Source organism: Trematomus bernacchii, unplaced genomic scaffold (assembly GCF_902827165.1).
Source record: "Trematomus bernacchii unplaced genomic scaffold, fTreBer1.1, whole genome shotgun sequence".
NCBI lineage: Eukaryota > Metazoa > Chordata > Actinopteri > Perciformes > Nototheniidae > Trematomus > Trematomus bernacchii.
Genome location: NW_022987910.1, coordinates 5672571 through 5693241, shown reverse-complemented (window position 1 = coordinate 5693241; position 20671 = coordinate 5672571). Strand labels below are relative to the sequence as shown.

The 20671-nt window shown below is 39.9% G+C and overlaps 1 protein-coding gene across 1 annotated transcript; it reads left to right on the top strand.

The window, feature by feature from the left end:
- Nucleotides 1–3603: 3603 nt before the first annotated feature.
- Nucleotides 3604–15017, top strand: capn12 (calpain 12). Its single transcript, XM_034115332.1, has 22 exons — nt 3604–4310; nt 5313–5382; nt 6127–6245; nt 8082–8215; nt 8332–8503; nt 8587–8670; nt 9588–9673; nt 9749–9826; nt 10293–10480; nt 10564–10814; nt 10905–10916; nt 11031–11110; nt 11504–11626; nt 12348–12384; nt 12480–12551; nt 12649–12694; nt 13047–13108; nt 13355–13423; nt 13507–13585; nt 13707–13823; nt 14309–14361; nt 14457–15017. Exons 1-22 carry the CDS (start codon nt 3798–3800, stop codon nt 14481–14483), a joined length of 2472 nt encoding a protein of 823 aa, XP_033971223.1. The 5' UTR covers nt 3604–3797; the 3' UTR covers nt 14484–15017.
- The last annotated feature ends 5654 nt before the right edge of the window (nt 15018–20671 follow it).

The window sequence follows — 20671 nt, the reverse complement described above, 5'->3', positions numbered from 1 at the left end:
ACACAATAGAATGTGAGACAATGTGGCACAATACACTGAAATATGATGCAACGCTATGCAACACAATATAATGTGGTCATTCAGAGACTATGCAGTTACGGTACTTCGAAGAACTTTCTTTTATGACTTAAACCTATTTGGCTTGCTAACAATTACAATTTGGTCTCTTCCCAGCAGACGGAGCTTCTTCACGACCACCTAGTTGAGTGTTGTTCATACCGGCGCATACCAAACATCCTGTAGGTGATCTAAGGTGAGTAGATGGTGTCCACCTGACAACCCTAACAACGCCCTCAGTGCAACATTTGGATCAGTGTTAATAAAGGTGTAGCTTAAGGGCTTATTTGTTGTTTATGTCTCTTGAATGGAAGAATTTGACTTGAATATTAACATGTTTTTTAAACTTCCTGTTTACTTGCAAATGTCTCTACAAACCTATACCGTTCATGCCTTAAGCTTCAAGGGTGAACGAAAGTGCAACCAAATCAAAGCCTAAAGAAGATAGACGATATATGAGGTAATCAAACATCTGTCGGCTCAAACGCTCTCTGACAAACTGTTTTCAAACGTCTGTTACTCTCTTTGTCTTTCATAAACACACACACATTACCCTGTTCTTGCTGCACCTGGTGACCCTCCTTGTGAACCTGACACAGACACACACACAGTTATTCAGTAGCTCTGGTAATTACACACACACACATACACGTGCGCACACACACACACACACACACACACACACACACACACACACACACACACACACACACACACACACACACACACACACACACACACACACACACACACACACACACACACACACACACACACTGAGCTGTTTTTTGTCCAGCTCAGAAACGTCTCAAAAAGAAAAACTGGATTGAAGCATGCACCCCTCACTGCCCCCCCTCCCCCCTCCCCTCACACAGTGCTGGGGTCAGAGGTGATGATTGGATAGCATGCATAGGAAGGTTAGAAGGTAGAGCTCAGTCTTGTGACAGGTGAAATGCTTTCATGTGCTGGCCTGAGGGCAGGTGAACTGCTGCTTGCAAGCCCCTCGACCAGCATACAACAAATGTCCACTGTCACACCGGACATTTTTCATGTTGCATCCGTTTCACTGACCCTCGTTTCATGTTGAAGCTTGAGGCTGACACTTTATCACTGCTAAATCTATACAAAAATATCTTATTTCATAAACTGATGGAACTTTTTTTTATCGTATTCTGCAAATGAATGAATTGGATTCGAAGGCATAATGTTTATCATAAAGTAGAAATAAAAGGCATCATAAAATGGTACATCTCAAGTATAATAGAAGTATCTCAAAATGATACTCTGGTCAATTAAAAGTAGCTACTTTCCACAACTGTACCTAAAAGAGCATTAATAAAATGGGCCGCTTTAGAATAATTTCAGAATGTATGACTTTATGACTAGAATATTGTGATATTAAGGATATCAAACACAAATGCCATTATTTCAGTAAGGGAAACAAAACATATGGTGTTTCTTTACTGGCTACACTAAAAACTGGTTGCAGAAAATACAAGTTTCAGAAGTTTAAGTTTATTTATAGGAAAGATCAAATAAAGCCATGAGTTATAACATCAGAGAACAGGAATGTAAAAACAACGCACATATAGCCTATATGCAGGCCTATATTGAAGTTATCTCTCCATGGTGCTGCTGGGGGCTGATTGTCTGCTGCTCAGTCCGGTGATGTGTTTGAGTGATGCGGTAGAAAACCGGCCGGGACAAAGCCGGTTAACCAGCGGGGAGACAGAGAGGGGCCCCGGGCTGCTGGTGCGGGGTCGTGGGATCAGAGCGGGTCATGGAGGTGTGGGAGTGTCTGCTCGGCCCTCTGACCTTTGTCACTGAGGCTTCCTTTAATCCTGTCCTCAAAGACCATACGGACATAATGGAGAGCCCATGAATGGAGTTAAATGGTGACCATTAGGTGGATCTGTGTCGCTATTCTTCTTGTTTGTTTGGTCCAGGTCAGTCTCACGTTTTCAGACTAATCAGGCGTGTGATGGAGGGACGGCTGGAGACGCCTGGAGAGGCCCGCGGTGAGCACCGCAGGACAACAGTTTACTGGAGATGGATATCCACCTAAATGTAATGAATGGTACGACACAAGAGGGCCGAGAGAGGGGGGCGGAGGGGAGCAAGGGGGACGCTAATTGGATGTCCACTTCAGATGATTTGAGTCCCGACCAGAGTTCACAAGTGGTCCACACAGGAGGAGGCCAAAGACCCCTTCCAAAAACTGCTTGGTCAATTTAGGTATCACAGCAAAACAAGTTCCCATGAATAGTCTATTACACCGGTATTATTCTAAGGATGTCCGCCTTAACACATTTAGAGCACAATGAAGCACTGACAATACATTTTGTGGGAACACATTTAAAAATATTGATAAATTGGATTTGGCTAGATTTTTTTTCAGGAATGTGATAATATTGGAAGGTAAACATATAAAAGAAAAAGGTGAATTAATGTTCTTCGATTGGAATACATTTGGTTTTATAAAAAAATCTAGAAATACTAACTAAAAACGTATAGGCTTACAGATATAGGCCTTTCATCAGACAATGTTTTGGGTTTTCTTGTTTTTAAATGTATCTTGCTCAGTCTTTAAAGTAACTTTCAATAAACCACCAACTCTGTGGTTGTAGAATTCAGTAAGTGATTAATAGAGTGTGTATAACAATTGTCTTTAATAATTAACAAGTTACTAAGACAGGGTCAGAGGTTTGTCCGAATAAATATAAAAATAATCTGCATGTTTTTCCTGCAGTTATATCAATTTAGCAAACATTAATATGAAACTGCTTATCGTTTTGCAAATGTAGAAATTATGATCACTGCAGTAATATTAAAACACCTATGTCAATTATACAATAAAAAAACGAATAGACTTATTGTAGATAAATCAACTTTTTTATAACTTACCTATTTTCTCTCATCCAACAAGAGAAGGCATTTTAGAGACATTTTTAATTAGTATGTTAAATCTGTCACAGTGAAAATTGGATAAATTCATTATCAAAGTTTTTTTTAAAGCTCACTTTATACCTCAGTTTGTTTCAGAACACTTATATTAAAGGACATTATTAGGCCCCTTCTATAGCTGACCAATTATACTGTCTATTGCAATTCAATCTGACATGAACCTCCTACATTGATATTTAAACTCATTATTGTTGATTACTTTTTCTTTAGATCTTGTATGAAGATGCATTTCTCTACACAGCCTTATGTATAATCACACCAGCACAGTAAACCAGCACATGTGTGTTTGTGGTCTGGTGCCTTTACGTGGAGGAGACTGACACCTAGAGTCTCATGTGATGTACTGCAGGCTACATATACTGCATCTAAGCAACCTTCTATTAGACACAACAATAACATTACATTACATGTTACTTGTTAGACGCTTTTATCCAAAGCGACTTACATACTCAATACTGTGGACAATCCCCACAGGAGCAATTTTAGGGTGAAGTGTCTTGCCCAGGGACACAACGACATGCTGACTGCAGTGGGGTTCGAACCTGTGACCCCCTGATTCCAACACCAAGTCTCTATCCACTGCGCCACACGCCTAACAAACACAAGATCATTCAATGTGTCTGTGGATATGCTCCAGAGGTTAACATGTGGTTAATATGAGTTTCAAGACGGATAGGTATTTCCTTGACACATGACATAGGGCTTAAATGTGGTTCACTTTTATTCTGGAAATCCTTTAATCCAAGCTCTGTGTGCTTACATTTTTGTATTTAATAATGACGATATTCTGTGGTAAACATTGTTTTGCTTTGTTACAGCTGTTGTGTACTTTGGATGAAGCTGTTGCCTCTTTCTGTCAGTATGATAGTGATGGATGGACGATAAATAAAGGGGATCAAAGAGGCTTTTGGCACCGTGTCATTAGTCCGACTACAGCTCTCCTCGGCCCCCGGCGCTCTGCATACCTTTGCGGGCTGGGCAGAGCCGAGGAGTGTCCCTCTGGCTGCGGGGGGTGTGTACTTTTTACTGTATTTAAGCACCGGCTGCTAACACATTGTGCGGATAAAGATTTTGACTGCAGATTCAGCATGGCAACCAACAAGAAGGCACCTCTTGGCTCCATCGAGAACCCGATCAAGTTCATGGATCAGGACTTCAAGTCTCTGCTGGAAGAGTGTCTGAAGTCCGGAGAGATGTTCGCTGACCCGACCTTCCTGGCGGAGCAGAAGTCCATCGGTTTACCGGAAGATGCGGATCCAAAGAAGGCGATCAAGTGGCAGCGACCCAAGGTAGATAAAGTTGTGCATATAAGAGTTCCAGTTGCGTTTTTGGATTAAATTCTAATCATTTATTCAACATCAGTTGTTGAAGAATCAATAAATATGCATGTCATGTTATAGCTTCCTCCACAGCCATAACAAAAAGTGCTGCTTCCATATCAAAAACATTCTGCTGGCACACTAACATTTTGTTTAAAACCAACGGAAGGTGTGTTCATTTGTTTAAGCCACTCATAATGTGAAATGTAATTTAGTATCTTGTTGGCTTTGCTTGCTCACAGAGACTCTATTTGTTGCAGAGGTGAAGAAAGCAACTCATAGTGAAGGTGTGGCTCAGGTCTCCTGGAGCAGTTTCCTTTAGAGGGGCAAAATGTAACCAAATAATATCAGGAATAAAACTTTAATGAAAGTACTGTACTTTTAAAGTAATCTCCAAGCCAGAAAACATTTTTGAGATGTAAGGTAGGCTACAACATAAGGAAAATGTTAATTTAGGATTTTAGCTGATATAATACATTACAAAGTAAAAAGGGATTAATAAGAATTAGTAACAACAGGGCTGTCTTTAATGATACGTTTGAGTTAGTTTTAGTTTTATACATTTTATATGATTTATCTGTTTCCTTTTCTTCCTTGGTAAATGGTTTGGTCAATATAATCAGCATTTAATAATGTTTTCAAATTTTCGTAAATGTCTTCAAATGACTTGTTTTGTCCGACCGCCAGTCCGTAAACAAAAGATATTCAATTCAATATCATATATGATTAAATAAAACGAGAACATACTCATACTTAAGTAGCTGGAACTGGTGATATTTTTGGTATTTCAGTTTAAAGGAGGATTCAGGTTATTATTATAATTTTAAAAAGTGTTAATGACTAATTATGTCGGATTGACTTATCCAATCATTTTTAAACCTTTTCTTAAAACGTCTTCTCTCATCACATGTACTCATGACGTTTGTGGTGTTAATCATGTTGTGCTCACATTTTCCTCTGCTCCTTGTGAAGGAAATCAGTAAGAATGCTGTGTTTGTGGAGGGCACGACTGGGACCACTGACATCTGTCAGGGCCAACTGGGTGAGTACACATCTGTAAACTTCAACAAACACATTCATATCGGCCTCGCCCCCTGCTCATCTTCTCTCCCGGAGTGATGAGGAACTGGGATGTGTCATGATGAATTGTCTTCAACTGGCATTCAACAACATTCTGGTGCAAAGTGGTTCATTTTATTCCTAATGACTTAATTGCAGTAAAATACAATGACTTCATCCAGAACTGGATGTCTTCACCGCACAGCTCCAGGGACCAAACTTCTATCACTCAGTGAGGGGGAAAGAGGAGGGGCACTCTGTGTTCCCTTAACTTTAAATCTGCGAGGGTCCAGTCCTTGTCTTCATCAGTCCTCACAAATCTCTCTTATTATTTGTGGTGAACCACAAAAAAGCAAACTTCCCTTCTCCCCTCTGAGATTTCTCAATTGATAGTTTATGATACCAGTTTATGGACATATTGCACTGATCAATACCAAACTCCTTGTTCCTCTTGCTCGTCTTCTTGTGTTTGAAGAAAGCATTTTCTTGCGACATCCAGGAACACAACATGTAACAGATGTTTTCTGTTGGAGAGGAATGTGGCCTATTAGGTTTTTGTGTGTGTGAACCTGGTTGAAAGAGCATTGACGAGAACATGGATTATGCTTCATGGAAGACCAGTGCCTTCTGGGCTTTTATGTAAAAAAACGAATCACTCATTATAAAGCACTAAGTATCTTCTAAGATGTGTTCATGTCAGCATCTTGTGGGTATTCTTGTGAATCAGGTAACTGTTGGCTGCTGGCGTCGCTGTCCTGTCTCACCATGCACCCCAAACTCTTTGTGAAGGTGGTGCCGCCCAACCAAAGCCTATCCAAGCCTTACGCAGGGATCTTCCATTTTAGGGTAAGTAGACTCCCAGCACTTTTTTTTCTGATGAGAAAAGTTGTAATTATCTCCCCAATCAAGTGAGTTGAGAGTGAGACTCACACCTTGTTTGCTGCTGACCAACAAAAAGCAGTCTTCCTCATATCCTTTATCGTTGCCCTGCAGCTCAATCTCAGCCCCTGCCTTGTCTTAGCCTTAACGCATGTTGCTTTAGGGCCTATATTCTTTAGGAAAACAAATTATTATTATAAGCTGTAATTGCATCTAAGTTTTAACCATTTATTGCACCTGCAAATAAGCGTTTTAGGTGGAAGTGTGGCTGATGCTTGATGCTTTAGACAAACAATCACATTTTGTGGTAATATGTTACTTTGTTTTGAAGTATGCACAATGTGAGAATGATATCAACTGACACAATAGGGGTTTTTAAGGCAAAATGAGTTTCCTTAAAAGCAGTTCCTACTAACCAGTCCCTCTGGCTCATTACTTAAAGGGTTTAGCAGGTCTGTTGAGATCCCTAATGACCTGCATTTTCTCTTTTTTGTTGTGTTTGGGACGTTGCTAGGCATCAACCTCTATGAAAACGTAGCGAGCAAGTGCCTTTAACATTATATTACATATAAAGTATAAAACACATTTCTGGGTGTGTTTGAAGCTCAATAAGTGCTGATCACAGGCCAAATATATAACAAAGTTTGTGTTGGTTGTAATCAATTATGTATTGAAGATCATTATAGATATTAAGTTGGATTTATTATTAACAACTAATTCACATGTTATGTAACTTCTTCTAAGCAAGGACTGATTCTCTGTCTCTAAAGTGATTCATATTCTATCTAATATGACATTTAGCCTATTGTCATTAAGCTGTGTACTGCTTTAGGTGCCGTACTTTCACAGATGCGTCATTTAATAACAGGTATCAACTTATCCTGCAAAGAGACAAAAGTGAAAACTAATCTTCACCTCATCAGAAGCTATTACATTTAGAGATCATGCACAGGCTCTGACTAACACAGATACAATACATATGGCATTATTAGATGATTCAATCAGTTCAAAGCAAACACAGTTGTTAGATATGGATCATTATCTGCTCAGAAATGATTTTCCCCAGAGTGTTGGACCTTCAGAGACTGTTAGGGAGATGAGACAAGACTTGACAAGCAGGACAGAAGGATTGGAAAGTATTTATGCCTTGTCAGGGTGATGGGAGAGCAGTCCAGACACGCAGGCAGTGACTCCCCCTGACACACACGCACGCACGCACGCACGCACGCACGCACACGCACACGCACGCACGTACGCACAGCTGTTGTGTACACCTTATAGTACACACCTTAAGTCATGGCCAGTATCTGCCTCGGTTGGTGGTTTAAAAAAATGTAGGGTTTATTTAATTTGTCTTAAAAGCTTTCTTAATAAACCATGTGATACTGTATTAAGTATGTGAATAGCAGGCAATTTAAAGTGATTCAAATCACATAAGATGTAAAACAGAAATCAGTATAATGTGCCAAAAGTTAGATGATCTTTCCTATCTCATGTTAAATGAAGTTTGGATATACATATATATACATAGATAAGGCCATGTCCACTGGGTGGATATCATTCACAGAAACACTATTCAACAAGCATATTGCACTACAACAAAAATATCAAAAAAATACAAAAGTGAGGAAACAAAACCTTTCAAAAAAATGATTAAGGCTAAATGTATTGACCATGAGATGATGCTGAATAACCCCTGTGATGTTGTTGCCTGTTTAGGTTAAGGTTAGTTTCCTGACTAACCTTCCTCCTGATAAATTACACCAGTTTCTTCTCTATCTCTCCCTCCCTCTCCCTGAGCAGTTCTGGCAGTATGGTGAGTGGGTGGAGGTGGTTGTGGACGACAGGCTGCCAGTGCGTGAAGGCCGTCTGCTCTTCAGCTACTCTCACACCCGTAATGAGTATTGGAGCGCCCTGGTGGAGAAGGCCTACGCCAAGTCAGTTTCCACTACCAAGCATATGTTTGAGGGTTGTAATGTCCCTGATCACCCACTCTTTTTTCTGTGTGTCGCTGCAGTGATACAAATACTCTTTCTCACTTGATCGTTTGTAGGTTAGTCGGATCATACGGAAGCCTGAAGGGGGGCAACATCTCAGAGGGGATGGAGGACTTTACAGGAGGCATCGCATACTCGCTGCAGGTCTCATCCCGCACCCCTCAAGTCCTCTGGAGGTCTCTGACAGCCGCCCTGTCTCGAGGCAGCCTGCTCAGCTGCTTCATCCAGGTAAACAACACACCTCCAGAAGTTCACTCTGCACTGCTCGATGCTCCGTACAGTCACTTCAGCTCTTCTCTCTGTCTTCACAGGCTAGCAGCTACCTTGAGATCGGTAAAGTGACAGGAAACGGGCTGATAAAAGGTCACGCATACGCCATCACCGACACCGACAAGGCCAGTATGACTCAGTTTTCCACAAAGACTTCCAAACAACAACGTCATTTTATCTTCTAATTCATTTTCATAATTTCAATGGGTATCAAATCTAATGCACTTTGAACTTTTCTAATATATATTCACCACTTGTTTTCCAAATAACATGTTGTTTTATCTAATTATATTTCACACTAGTATAATCCTATTCATTCCCATATAATAGCACTGAAATAAAAATTAATGTCATGTTATTTCCTGTTAATTTCTCATCATGTTGAATTAAACCGGCCCTTTTATGCTCATTATAGGTTGATATTTCTGTTTGTTGGTCTACTGTGACATGTTTATATGCTTAAATGTTCAAAAAGCTCTTTATTTTTCTCATACTGCCTGTGCTGCAGCACCTCTTTTCACCCTCTGTCTGAAACCAGAGCCCAGTCTGCTCTGATTGCTTAGCTGGCCGGCTCTGTTGTGATTGGTCAATAGCTTATAGATTTCCCGCCCCTTAGCCTATCACGTAGAATGTGTTGAAGTGCCGGCAAATAGAAGCACAAGTGTTACATAGTGTTGTCACTATGTTATGGAAGTCAGCAAAGAAGTCCAATCGAGGCGTATTAGGCAGAGAACCTCCTTCTGGGGGGAACTTTGGGATTTTTGGCTTTGCAGACCATTTACATGCACTGAAACCTATTTAACACATGAAAAGGAAACCCCCAAAACACATAACAGGGCCCCTTTAAACATTGTAAATCTCATTCTTGATTTTGGACAGTAGACGACCATGTGATACGATCAAATGCTCCAGAAAAGCTACTCATGACCTTGTGGATATATTTTGGCCAACCTTTGACTCATCTCATCTCTTATTACAAGTAACACGCTGAGAACTGCCAAACAATCTTTTATAATGAGTTTCTTCTCTCATCACTCTTCAGGTGATGAAAGCGTCCAATGAGATTTTGTTGCTGAGGCTGAGGAACCCTTGGGGTTTTATCGAGTATCGCGGACCCTGGAGTGACAAGTGAGTAAGCTTCCTGTTTCTGAACGTTTGTAAAGAAAGAGCTCACCCACTCACTTTCTCTTTGTGTGGCTGCAGGAGTAAGGAGTGGGATGACGTGGTCAAAGAGGAGAAAGAAAGGATTGAGCTGAAGAAGAAAGAAGATGGAGAGTTCTGGTAAGTGGGGGTACTTAATATTCCTCCTCCTCTAAAACCACACTGTGAAAATACTCCACAAGTATAAATCCTGCGTTAAAAGCCTTTCCTAAGTAAAAGGAAAATGTTTACTTTCAGTATTTTGATGTGTCTTGATTAAATTAACTGTTGCATCAACGTGTGAACTGCATATTACTGGTGTCCATTCTAATTTTCTTATTTAATTTCCACTACTTAATTAACTGCTGTAGTGTAATCTACATATATGCATCATATTCTATAAGATCATCATGTGTTGGTTGTGGAGCTGTCAGATGAGAACACGTATCTCTAAAAAATAGTTTTCAGCTTTGTGAGTATGCATTTTCTAACTAATCTATTACTCAAGTAAAGTAAGTACTTTGAAATTGTACTTCTCTACAGAAAGTGAGTGAATACTGGCTCTGAAAACTATAAGCTCTCTGATGTAAATCTTCCTCTCTATCAGGATCAGTGTCGAGGACTTCCACAACCTGTTTGACATCGTGGAGCTCTGCAGTCTGAATCCTGACAATCTTGAGGAGGGAATCACAGCCTCCCCTTCCTCTCCTGCCTCCCCGTCTGTCTGGAACATCACTGAACATGAAGGATTCTGGGTAACGGGAAGTACTGCTGGTGGCAGCCGCAGATACAACCGTATGTTAAAGTCTATACATTTACATACATTTAAGCTCCATCTAGATCTTTTTAAGTTATTTATCAAACTTTTATTCCCTAAGGATCCTTCTGGAAAAATCCTCAGTACCAGTTGGTTCTGACGGAGCAGGACCAGCCACAGTTGGAGGATGATGATGATGAGGAAGATGAAGATGACGACGATGATGAGCCGATGACCGCAGAGGAGAAGCAGAGAGCAGAGAAACAGAAGCAGAAAGCCAAAAAGTGCACCGTGCTGGTGGAGATGCTGCAGAAAGACCGCAGGCAGAAGAATAAACTCAGCTTCCGCCACATTGCTTTCCACATCTATCAGGTCACATTGACTTTACTTTTATGTATTTATTGAATTAATATTGTTTCCTGAATAAACTAACATCTGTCTTTGTGTTTCTTTCATTTGCAGGTTCCAACTGAGGTGAGTGATTTATGGCCAATGGAGAAATAATCATTATCTGCTTGAAATAATAACAATAATCCAATATTCTCAGTAATCATTTATAAAGGTCTTGTAATATCTTTCTTCATACAGCTCCAGGGTGCGTGTTTGAGCCGCCACTTCTTCATGACCACTCGCCCCGTGGGTCGCTCTGGAAAATATGTGGCTCAGAGGTAAAACAGCATCGTGAAGAATAATGACTGTTCATTTGTAATTCTTCAATAAACTTTTGATAAAATCAGCATTCTGTTCACTTAGTACTATAGGCCACAGTAAATGTTGCTTATTGTGTGATTAATGTGCCCTAAATCAAGAGTGATCCCTTAAAATGTTTACCTCAATGTAACAAATCGGTTCCTCAAAAGTAGTAATTTTCCAACTGAAATACTTTATCATCCAAAGAAAAATTATAATAATTTAGCCAGGGCCGCCAATAACCAAGTGAGGGACATACAGATAAAACAACAATGTCAATCCATAAAATGTATCCAAGAGTACTTAAGGTTGCAATTGGCCGTAATGGTGTAAATGTATAAATGTAACTCATTATCTGTGACGTCCCGCAGGGGAACGTGGAGGAAGCTGCATCTGGACCCGGGGAACTACATCATCGTGCCGTCCACCTACCGACCCAACCAGCCCGGAGAGTTCTATGTCCGCATTTTCGCCAAGACCGGAAACACTTTGGGGTAAGATGGAAGGGATTTAGCATTGGGGGCTTAAAACATGGAACAAAAATCGAAAGAAGACTTATTTGCTGAATTTATTATTCCTCTATACTTTCCTCTACAAAAAACGGTTATTTTTTAAAGCAGCATTTTGTAATTGTTATAAGCGTCAAAGAATACTTCCTGAGGGTCCCTGCATCACCTCCTGCCTCACCCACTCTCAAAGGCCCAGTCATAGTCACCCACACTCCCCTGTACCTACACTCAAACATACAACATTAAGCTACTGTGTATTTAGACAATTGCATTTAGTCTTAATAGCAATAGGCTGATTTATCATGGCTTCTGTCAGAAACAAGTCAATTACACAGCTGAGCGCTAGTACTCATTATAACTATAATCACCCTCTTCAGCTTCCTGGAGTGGAGATTAATGGTTTTTTTCTTATTAATTGGCAGACCACTTTATTCATTATTTCTAGGTTTTTAAGAGACATGGAAAGTAACTAGGTATATTTAAGCCGAGTTGTGTTTCCCCTACTTGATTATTTCCAAGGTATGTTAACATTCACACCTGAGTTTCAGATTTTTTAAATCATTTTAATAGGAAGATAATAATAATTTTGAAGTCTAAATCAAGCCAGTATCCATAATTAGTGAATCAACTTATTATAATACATTATTTCTAAGTGTATAACATTAATTAATGAAAGAGACAATCTGGTGTGGACTTTTTGTTTCAGGACTCAGGACTTCACCTGCTCCTCTGGGTTCCTCCCGGTGAGTTGATCTGTCTCGTTCAGACATGTCACCCATCTGCAGCTGACTAAAAGATTATTATATGTTTACGTTTGTTCTGTGTTTGCGCCAAACAGGTAATGGCTACCCCAGTCTCTCCAGAGGATCAATTGAAAGTTCTGAAGACTTTTGATGAGGATGCCGGCCCTGTAAGAAGTCATCCTCACTGAGACACATTATTCGTTTTTTATAAAAGTGTGAATTTGAGGCCTTTGCTCATGGTATTGCTTTTGTCTCCCCGGGCAGGATGACAGACTGAATGCCAAGGAGCTCATGAAGCTGTTCAACACAGGTAAAACATCTTAAATATATTAGGTTTAACATGTTCTAGCTGCATCTGAAAATAACACAAAGCTTCCCTACAAGTGGTATTTGACTATCTAATACCCGTAATGGCCACTAGATGGGAGCAAAGTAGTAAAGCTTTCTCTTAAAAGTTGGCCTAGTGGACCCTCAGAGGTCGCCACCAGTCTAGACAGAAGCTCATGTAGCTGCAGTCAGAGTACATCGAGATTGGCAATAAAGTAATAAGTAATAAAAGTGATTAAACTTGTCCTTGCCTTCACCTTTCCCCATCTTAATTCAATTAAAACCATTGTTTTCGTTCTGTTCATCAATCTGTGCCTTTCTTCCTGTAATCACAGCTCTTGAGAAAGATTACCATCTGCCACTGGAGACATGCCGACAGCTCATCTTTGGAGAGGATGTATCCTTTTGTCCTCAGTATATTCTTTAATATAACTCAAAATCCAGTCTCCTTGTAGTTCAGAACGCTTGTAACGCTTGTTAGACTTTGACTGCTCTGCATTTATGTCTAGTTTACTCTGTCCTACAGAAATAACGTGTTTTTCTTGAGTTATTAACTTAATTGATCTCTGGTATCATTCAAAACTTTAATAACATTCCTCATAACTTTACCTTTTCAGTCTTCTTTCCTTAACTCTGCTGACAGACTAAAGGGCGCTCCAGTCTCACCCGTAAACAAACAGAAACCCTGCTGTCCAGTCTGCGACATCTGCAGGTGTGTGTGTTTGTGTGTCAGTGTGTGTATTAAAAATGGGGTTGTGACGTCATTGCTTATTCTGATGCTGCTTTCTTTTTCAGTCCATCTTTTTCCAGTTTGATGAGGACTCTTCTGGGACCATGAGCCCCTTTGAACTCAGCACAGCGCTGCAAGCTGTTGGTATGCACACAACAGAAACACACACACATACACAATTACACACACACTCACACGCCACACTGTGCCCCTATTGTGGCTGTTGTTTGGTTTTCACACCTTTGTTCACTCCTCTGTTTCTCAGGAATGCAGTGTGATAGCAAGGTGGTTGAGCTGCTGTCTGAGCGCTTTGCATCAGGAGAACTTCACATGCCCTTCCACAGCTATGTGTCATGTGTCACCAGGATGCAGAAGCTTTTTGGTAAGACACACACGCGCACACACGCACACACAGTAAGATCTACAGTGGTATTTTATTTTCGGCCCATCTGCACTCAACCCTAAACAATCTAACAAGGACACTTAAGCAGTATATCAGTCACAGTAAAATGTTGATGCAAAAATAATACTTTTTATTTGATACATTAAATATATTTAGCTGATAATACATGTGTACTTTGCAATTTTTACTTACTCAGACTTTTTCTTTGTTGTATTATTCCTTTACCTAATTCAAATATGTACTTATGTCTCCCTTGTTATGATTAAGATGTGTAACTTTTTGCCAAGTTAAATTGAACATTTGAGTGAAATATGTTCATGTTTTGGTTTACATTATACGTTTTATTCATATTAGGGCTATTACTAAATAAATTCAGATTTCTCGACAGGATCTAAACCAGATGCAGAAGTTATTAATTGTTGCAGTGATACTGAATACAGTCATTTCCTCCCTCTTCTCCTCAGCGCTGTATGAATCAGAAACCAGTCAGGAGGTGAAAGACAGAGGGATCAACTCTGTGAGTATCTGCCAAATGCTGTGTTGTGTGGTCATGGTGACCTGAACACGTTTTTTTATTGTTTCTGCTCTCTGCTCTCTGCTGTCCCTCCACAGTGGCTGCTTCAGTTCCTGACAGTGTGAAGACGCTTTGTGATGAGGGTCTCTATCTTACACCCAGCTGAACACAGCATGCCGTTGATTATTAAACAACGAAGACAAATATAAAGTGTATTTAAAACCTTATTCCAAAGCAACAGCGGTGGCTCAGTTCACGCGTTGCTCAGCCATTGTTTTATTCTTTATGATTCATGTACCTTTCGTTATACTTATGGATATGGCCTGATATAGGTTAAAGGTCAGCTTCATTGTCATGATACAATACAGGATTGCACATTCAAATGCAGTTGCAGCCCAGAACACTACCCACACAGGAAAGGTAAGGATTTGAATAAATAGAGGTATAATAATTGAATATTAATCAATAATATAACAACTTTAATATATAAAGTATACAAAATGTACGAGGAAGATGCCCTTACACATACACATAAACACAATGTATACAATATAATATGCAGAGTATGCATGAGTATCATTTAATTGTTATGTAATACAATTATATTACTTCACATTGTAATGAAATCGATTTCATCATTAAAGATGTGTTTAAAGGTGTCCTTATTCCTTGTGTCTTTTATATGCTAATCGTTTCCAAACCTAAATATAGACCGTGTTATTATCCCTTTTCTCAAAGTTATTATCAAGTTGATGTTCAGAAATGAAATGAAAAGTAAATGTGTTTCTAATGACTAAAGAGGAAAGAAAGTATTAACTGTAAAAATACAAGAAGATAAAAATCACTGCAAGACCAACAGTTTACTCATCCATGCACACATGAACATAGCAAGGGTAATATCTGTGAACACACACACACACACACACACACACACACACACACACACACACACACACACACACACACACACACACACACACACACACACACACACACACACACACACACACACACACACACACACACACACACACACAGTCAGAGTGAGCACTGCCTGCCCCACTGAGGGTGTGAGGTTTATGTCTCAGCAGCGTAACACGCACAATCTCTATTCTTATCGCGCTGACGCCACGTACAGCGTCAACACGCACTCGCCTCCTCCTCCACTGCGTTCCCTCACTCCCTCTATCCATCCCTCCCTATTTCTCCCCCCTCATGTTCCCTCTAGTAACTGTCAGAGTCTCACAATCTGCCTCCTCCTCCTCTCTTGTTACACACACACAGCTGCTCGCATGCACACACACACAGAAATGTCATTTTTACACATGCAGCTAATTATAGCACCTTTGCTCACACACCACTTCCTGTTCATCATTAGGTGAGACACAGGTTATCCTCAGCAACCGTCCATCTACACTGTGAGAGGACGACAGGAAGGACCAATAGATTCCTCTCAGTGTCTGTCCTCTCCATACTCTACCTGCTTTATCATTTGATTTAAATGTTTCCAAACCCTGTGCTTCCTCCTGCTTTTGTGTCAGCTTTACATTAACCCAGCCATTGATAGCTGTAGCAACAAGGCTATTATTTATTATTATTATTTTACATCTGCGGGCCTCACAGGACTCATGCACGTGTTCTTTCAGTCATTCTGTTTAAGAAAAGCTAATAAACTTGAACTACAGTAAGGCCAGAGGCTGTGCTTGGCTGTACTTGGGCACTGCAGAGTTTCAAACTAAATGCTGATAACAGGTCAAATAAAATGTACATTAAAAACAAAGCACAGGCTGGTGGGAATATCATTCGTTTTGCAGGAAGCCATTTTGTCATAACCCAAACTATTGGACAAACCCTGAAATAATGAAACGTCACAAGATCCCCAACGTTATAACAATTCATCCTCATAAGCTTGAATGTGCAATTCAAAAGTTGTTGGGATATTCTATGAAATACCACGAGGAGAAGTATGGGATCACAAAGAGGTGTAGGATCCATCCTCTTTGGACCATGAATGTTTTTTTTTTTTTAAATCATACCAATTCATCGAATAGTTGTTGAGGTGTTTCAGTTTGGACCAAACCGTAGACCATGCATCGAGCCACTCCGCTAGCATGGCTAAAAATATTATATTATTAATTACCCCTCTCTAAAACCTTTGAATCCAAACACAAATTAACTAACTATAACACTCAAATTAATTCAAACATTTGGACAACCAAAATGACTTTCATCCCTTACAAAACATTATTGAAGTTCCCGGCAGATGATTAGGGAAGAGGCGCAAAATAATAATAATAATAATCCTGGTGGTCGATGAGTGCAGGTCTGATCTAAATAGTTTTGTCCCCAAGGTTAGGAATCACGATGAGTGTGTTACAATCGGTGTAAAAAAGTTTTGCTAGGATCATTGAACTTTTTTGTGAGAACATGTGTGTTGTCGTTATACTTTTTTTGTCCACAATAGGCTGACGTGTATCACTACCATGTGTTTGAAATATGACTAAAAGGGTCCATGTTTTTTTCCATGTGAGCTTTAATATCTCCATGCACACTGAACACAACTTACATATATTGGGTATGGGCGTTAGGACATTAGTCATGTCATATTTTTGTCTTTAAATGTTTATAAATCGGCTCTAATGTAATGCTTTAATTTATATGTAGTGCACAGGGGTATTTGAGGTATTTAAGGATGACTCCAAATCAAGCAGTTGTTATGACCCCTGGTTCTCATAAACGTTATCATATCAACAACACCCATCAGTCAGATCAACAGAAAGAGAGACAGTGTCTGATCTGTCAGGATATAACTGTAAACTGTGTCCTCTCCCTCACAGACAGAGTGTTTACTTTTTCTTTCCTCTCTGTTGATTCTGTTCTCTCGACAGCGGCGATGCTCATCCTTCCACCTGCTCTTCCTCTCCCTCCCCCCTCCCCAAGCTGTCCTGTGGGATGTGATGATGCTCTGACAGGCTTTGCGTCTGTTCTTGGAGGTGCTGGTATTTCTGTGCTGTGGCGGCCTGTGCTGGTACAGGAATAGTGGCGGAGTTGTAGAGTGGGGGTGGGATCTGAGGAGGGCTGGGATGCTTTGAGATCTGTGTGTTTTCAGCCATTGTATAGACACAGGAGGGAGACCAGGGAGGATTGCGTAAGTTCCCTGGCTGCAAATTTAGCCTGGGCTTGCTCACGCACAAATTTGATGAGCAGTACTATCTCAGTCGTCAGAGCTGGGGTATTTAAAGATGTGAGTGTGTTGGCATGGGATGTGGGGTGTATATATTGCGCCTGTTTATTTACAAGTCGTGATGATGGCTGATAATTTGGGATTCAAAGAGGGGCATTTGCATCTACAGCTCAGCAGCTCTCCCCTTCACTCTGCTCTCTGTTCCTCATCCTGCTGTTGCTATTTTTTTCTAACTGTGTTTACACTGTGGTCACCAGATGTTTCATAGTCGGTGCCACATCAATATAACATTGACGAAGCATCTCTAAAATGTGTTTGTATGTTTGTCCAACTTGCCTGAGATATTTAAAAAGCAACAAAAGGTCATTCAGGTAAATGCATGGATTACAGTGTGTCTATTATCTTGAGTAGATGTCTAAATGGAGTATTTGTATGCAGTATTAAAATCTCAACCTGTGCCAAAGTCCTGAGGTTAAAGGTAGGGTAGGTAAGAAAGGAGAAACCAGCTCGAGTGCGCTAGAATTTGAAAGTACACAACCGAAAAAAATCTGCCCCTTCCTTCAGACTTCCTTACAGAGCCCCTCCTCCAACACACACGAACGCGCACATGACCAATGAGGGCACGAGATAAGTTTGTGCACAGATGGAAGGCTGACAGGCAGGTAGGCCATCCAGTTATCTGACGTGGGCCGAGGCAGATAATTGGACTTGCTGTTTACAGCGCCACGGCTTCCACAGATGAAATATTTGTATATATTTATTGTCAAAGCATTTCATGTATTCATTGCTATCGGGATGTTAAGAGCATTCCATGGAAGATAACAAAAAGTGTTTCTGATGTGAATTACCTACCCTACCTTTAAAAGAAATGCCACTACAGTATAAAGTACGGCTGCACCTATCCAACATATTCTGTTCTGTTAACAATACCTCAATGTCGCCAACAGTAATCTGATACCAGTGCTCCCTCTTTTCCTCTTTTAAAAATGTTTATTCCTCAATGTGTGGAATAAACAGGAATATATTTTAGGTTAGGTAACATGCAAGCAATACAGAAACCCTGAATTGTATAATGACATTATCAAAGAAAGTATATTTTATGTGGATTGGTGACTTAGTGGCCAACACTCAATTTGGTTAGTATCTGCACCAAGTGTCTGATGCCTATAAACTACTGTATGACTCGTCGGAAAATATGGCATCCAGTACCTGGAGGTTTCTTAAAATGTATAACCATCGCAATGTAACCCCATAGACTTAATTAATACTTATTTTTCCAATACTATTATTACCTGAAAATGACAATTGGACATCCATTTAGACCAATGTTGTTATGTTTGCATCCTTAACTGCACACAGGAACACACGGCTTCAGTGTAAGCCCTTACTTTGTGATCTCTTGTCAGTCCTGACAATGAACATTAATCAATTGGATTACGATGATACTCAGCTCATTTCTGCCCCTGCAGTAACCCATAATCTGTTTTTAGAAGCCTGTCATGTGACTAAAGTGGGACGGTGTGTCTAAACTATAACTTAAACAGTTTTAATGGGACCTATTATCATTATCCTTCCTGCCATTAGTGTCTTAGCGCTCCCTGATTTGTCTTTCATATTAGATATCGCTATGTTCGGAAGACTGGCATTTTTATCAGGATTGGTAAGGAGGCTGGAATTTAAACAAATCACCTGCCACAATTGTGAAACATTTGATATGGTTATATAATAAAGTATGCCCTTATGTGATAACAATAACACTAATAATTATACACTAGAAGAAGACAAAAACATCAAGACACCAAACTAGTGTTATGTGTGTTACTCAAATGCCTCACTAAAAGATGACGTTACGCCAATGACTCGACTACCATGTGTCACATACTCAACTTGATAGTACACTGTACGCAAACATAGTTTCAGGCACCTTTAAATATTTACAGTTAAAAGTGTTGGCTGGTTGACTGGTGAAAACTTAGTCAAGATATTTCAACTTTTCTATCATAGATCTAGAGATGGATAGATCTAGAGATGGAGAGAATAGTGATACATGAGAGTGATGCACTGTGTGGGCGGAGAAGGCCAGCGAGGTGAGCGGGGACATGCAAGTCTTTCTGACGTGTGCAGTTTACCCAGTCCTCTCTTCTACCCCCATATATTTTCTCCTCTTCCTCGGATCCCATCCTCTATCAATCCCTCTTCCTCACCCACTCACTCCTTTTATTCCTACCTCTTACTGGTCCCTGACAAAAGAGGGCAGTCCTTATGTAAGAGAAGGAGAAGAATTGTTGAGGGTGGGGGATGTGCAGAGAGAGAAAAGGTAGAAACAAAGCCTTCCGGATATAAACAAGCAGAGAGGCTGAGTGGGGGGAATAATGAAGTTGGCATTCATGCTCCACATCCAGGTGGTAGAAGAAGTCCTCTTAAATAATGGCAGAGACATCTCTGCAGAATAAGTAGGTCCTGCTTTTAAAGTGGTAATTGCATTTCATTTTATGGTTATCATTAATTTGTCATTTTAATAACTTCATGTGTTGAAATTCCAGCAATGCACTGTGTTTTGTAAGCTCTTTGAAGAACAGGTTGTGGGATAATTAACTGTTGGGGACGCACTCTGGCAAATGGATAAGAAATAAAACAGTGATTATTTGTAATGGTGTTTTAAGGTTTTTAAATAGCAAGAATAGTAGTGACTGAAACACTGTAGCCCCTTTGCCCTTGGTAGTAAATACAAATTATAATTTCATTTTCTTTCATTTTTTTTGTATACGTCTTTTTTATTTCCTTATAGTGTACGATAATCGATGCCATTTCATTTACATTGTAATATCACAGTACACTCACTACTCCCCACTCCGTCCCTCCACCCGCACATGCCCACACAGGCAAAACCAAGAAATGCTTGTCAAGATAACTTAAACAACAGAGCCATGAAAAGAAACATAGAAAGGAAAAGAAAAGAAAAACAAAATAATAATTTCATTTTTTAAAGGAAAACCCTCACATTAAAAATAAAGTCTACACTTTAACCTTACAGTTAATGTTTCATCTCAAATGTGAAAACATTCAAACAAAACTGTCATAATAGATATATTCTGCCAGTGTTGGAAAGTAATGAAAATTTAAGCTTGG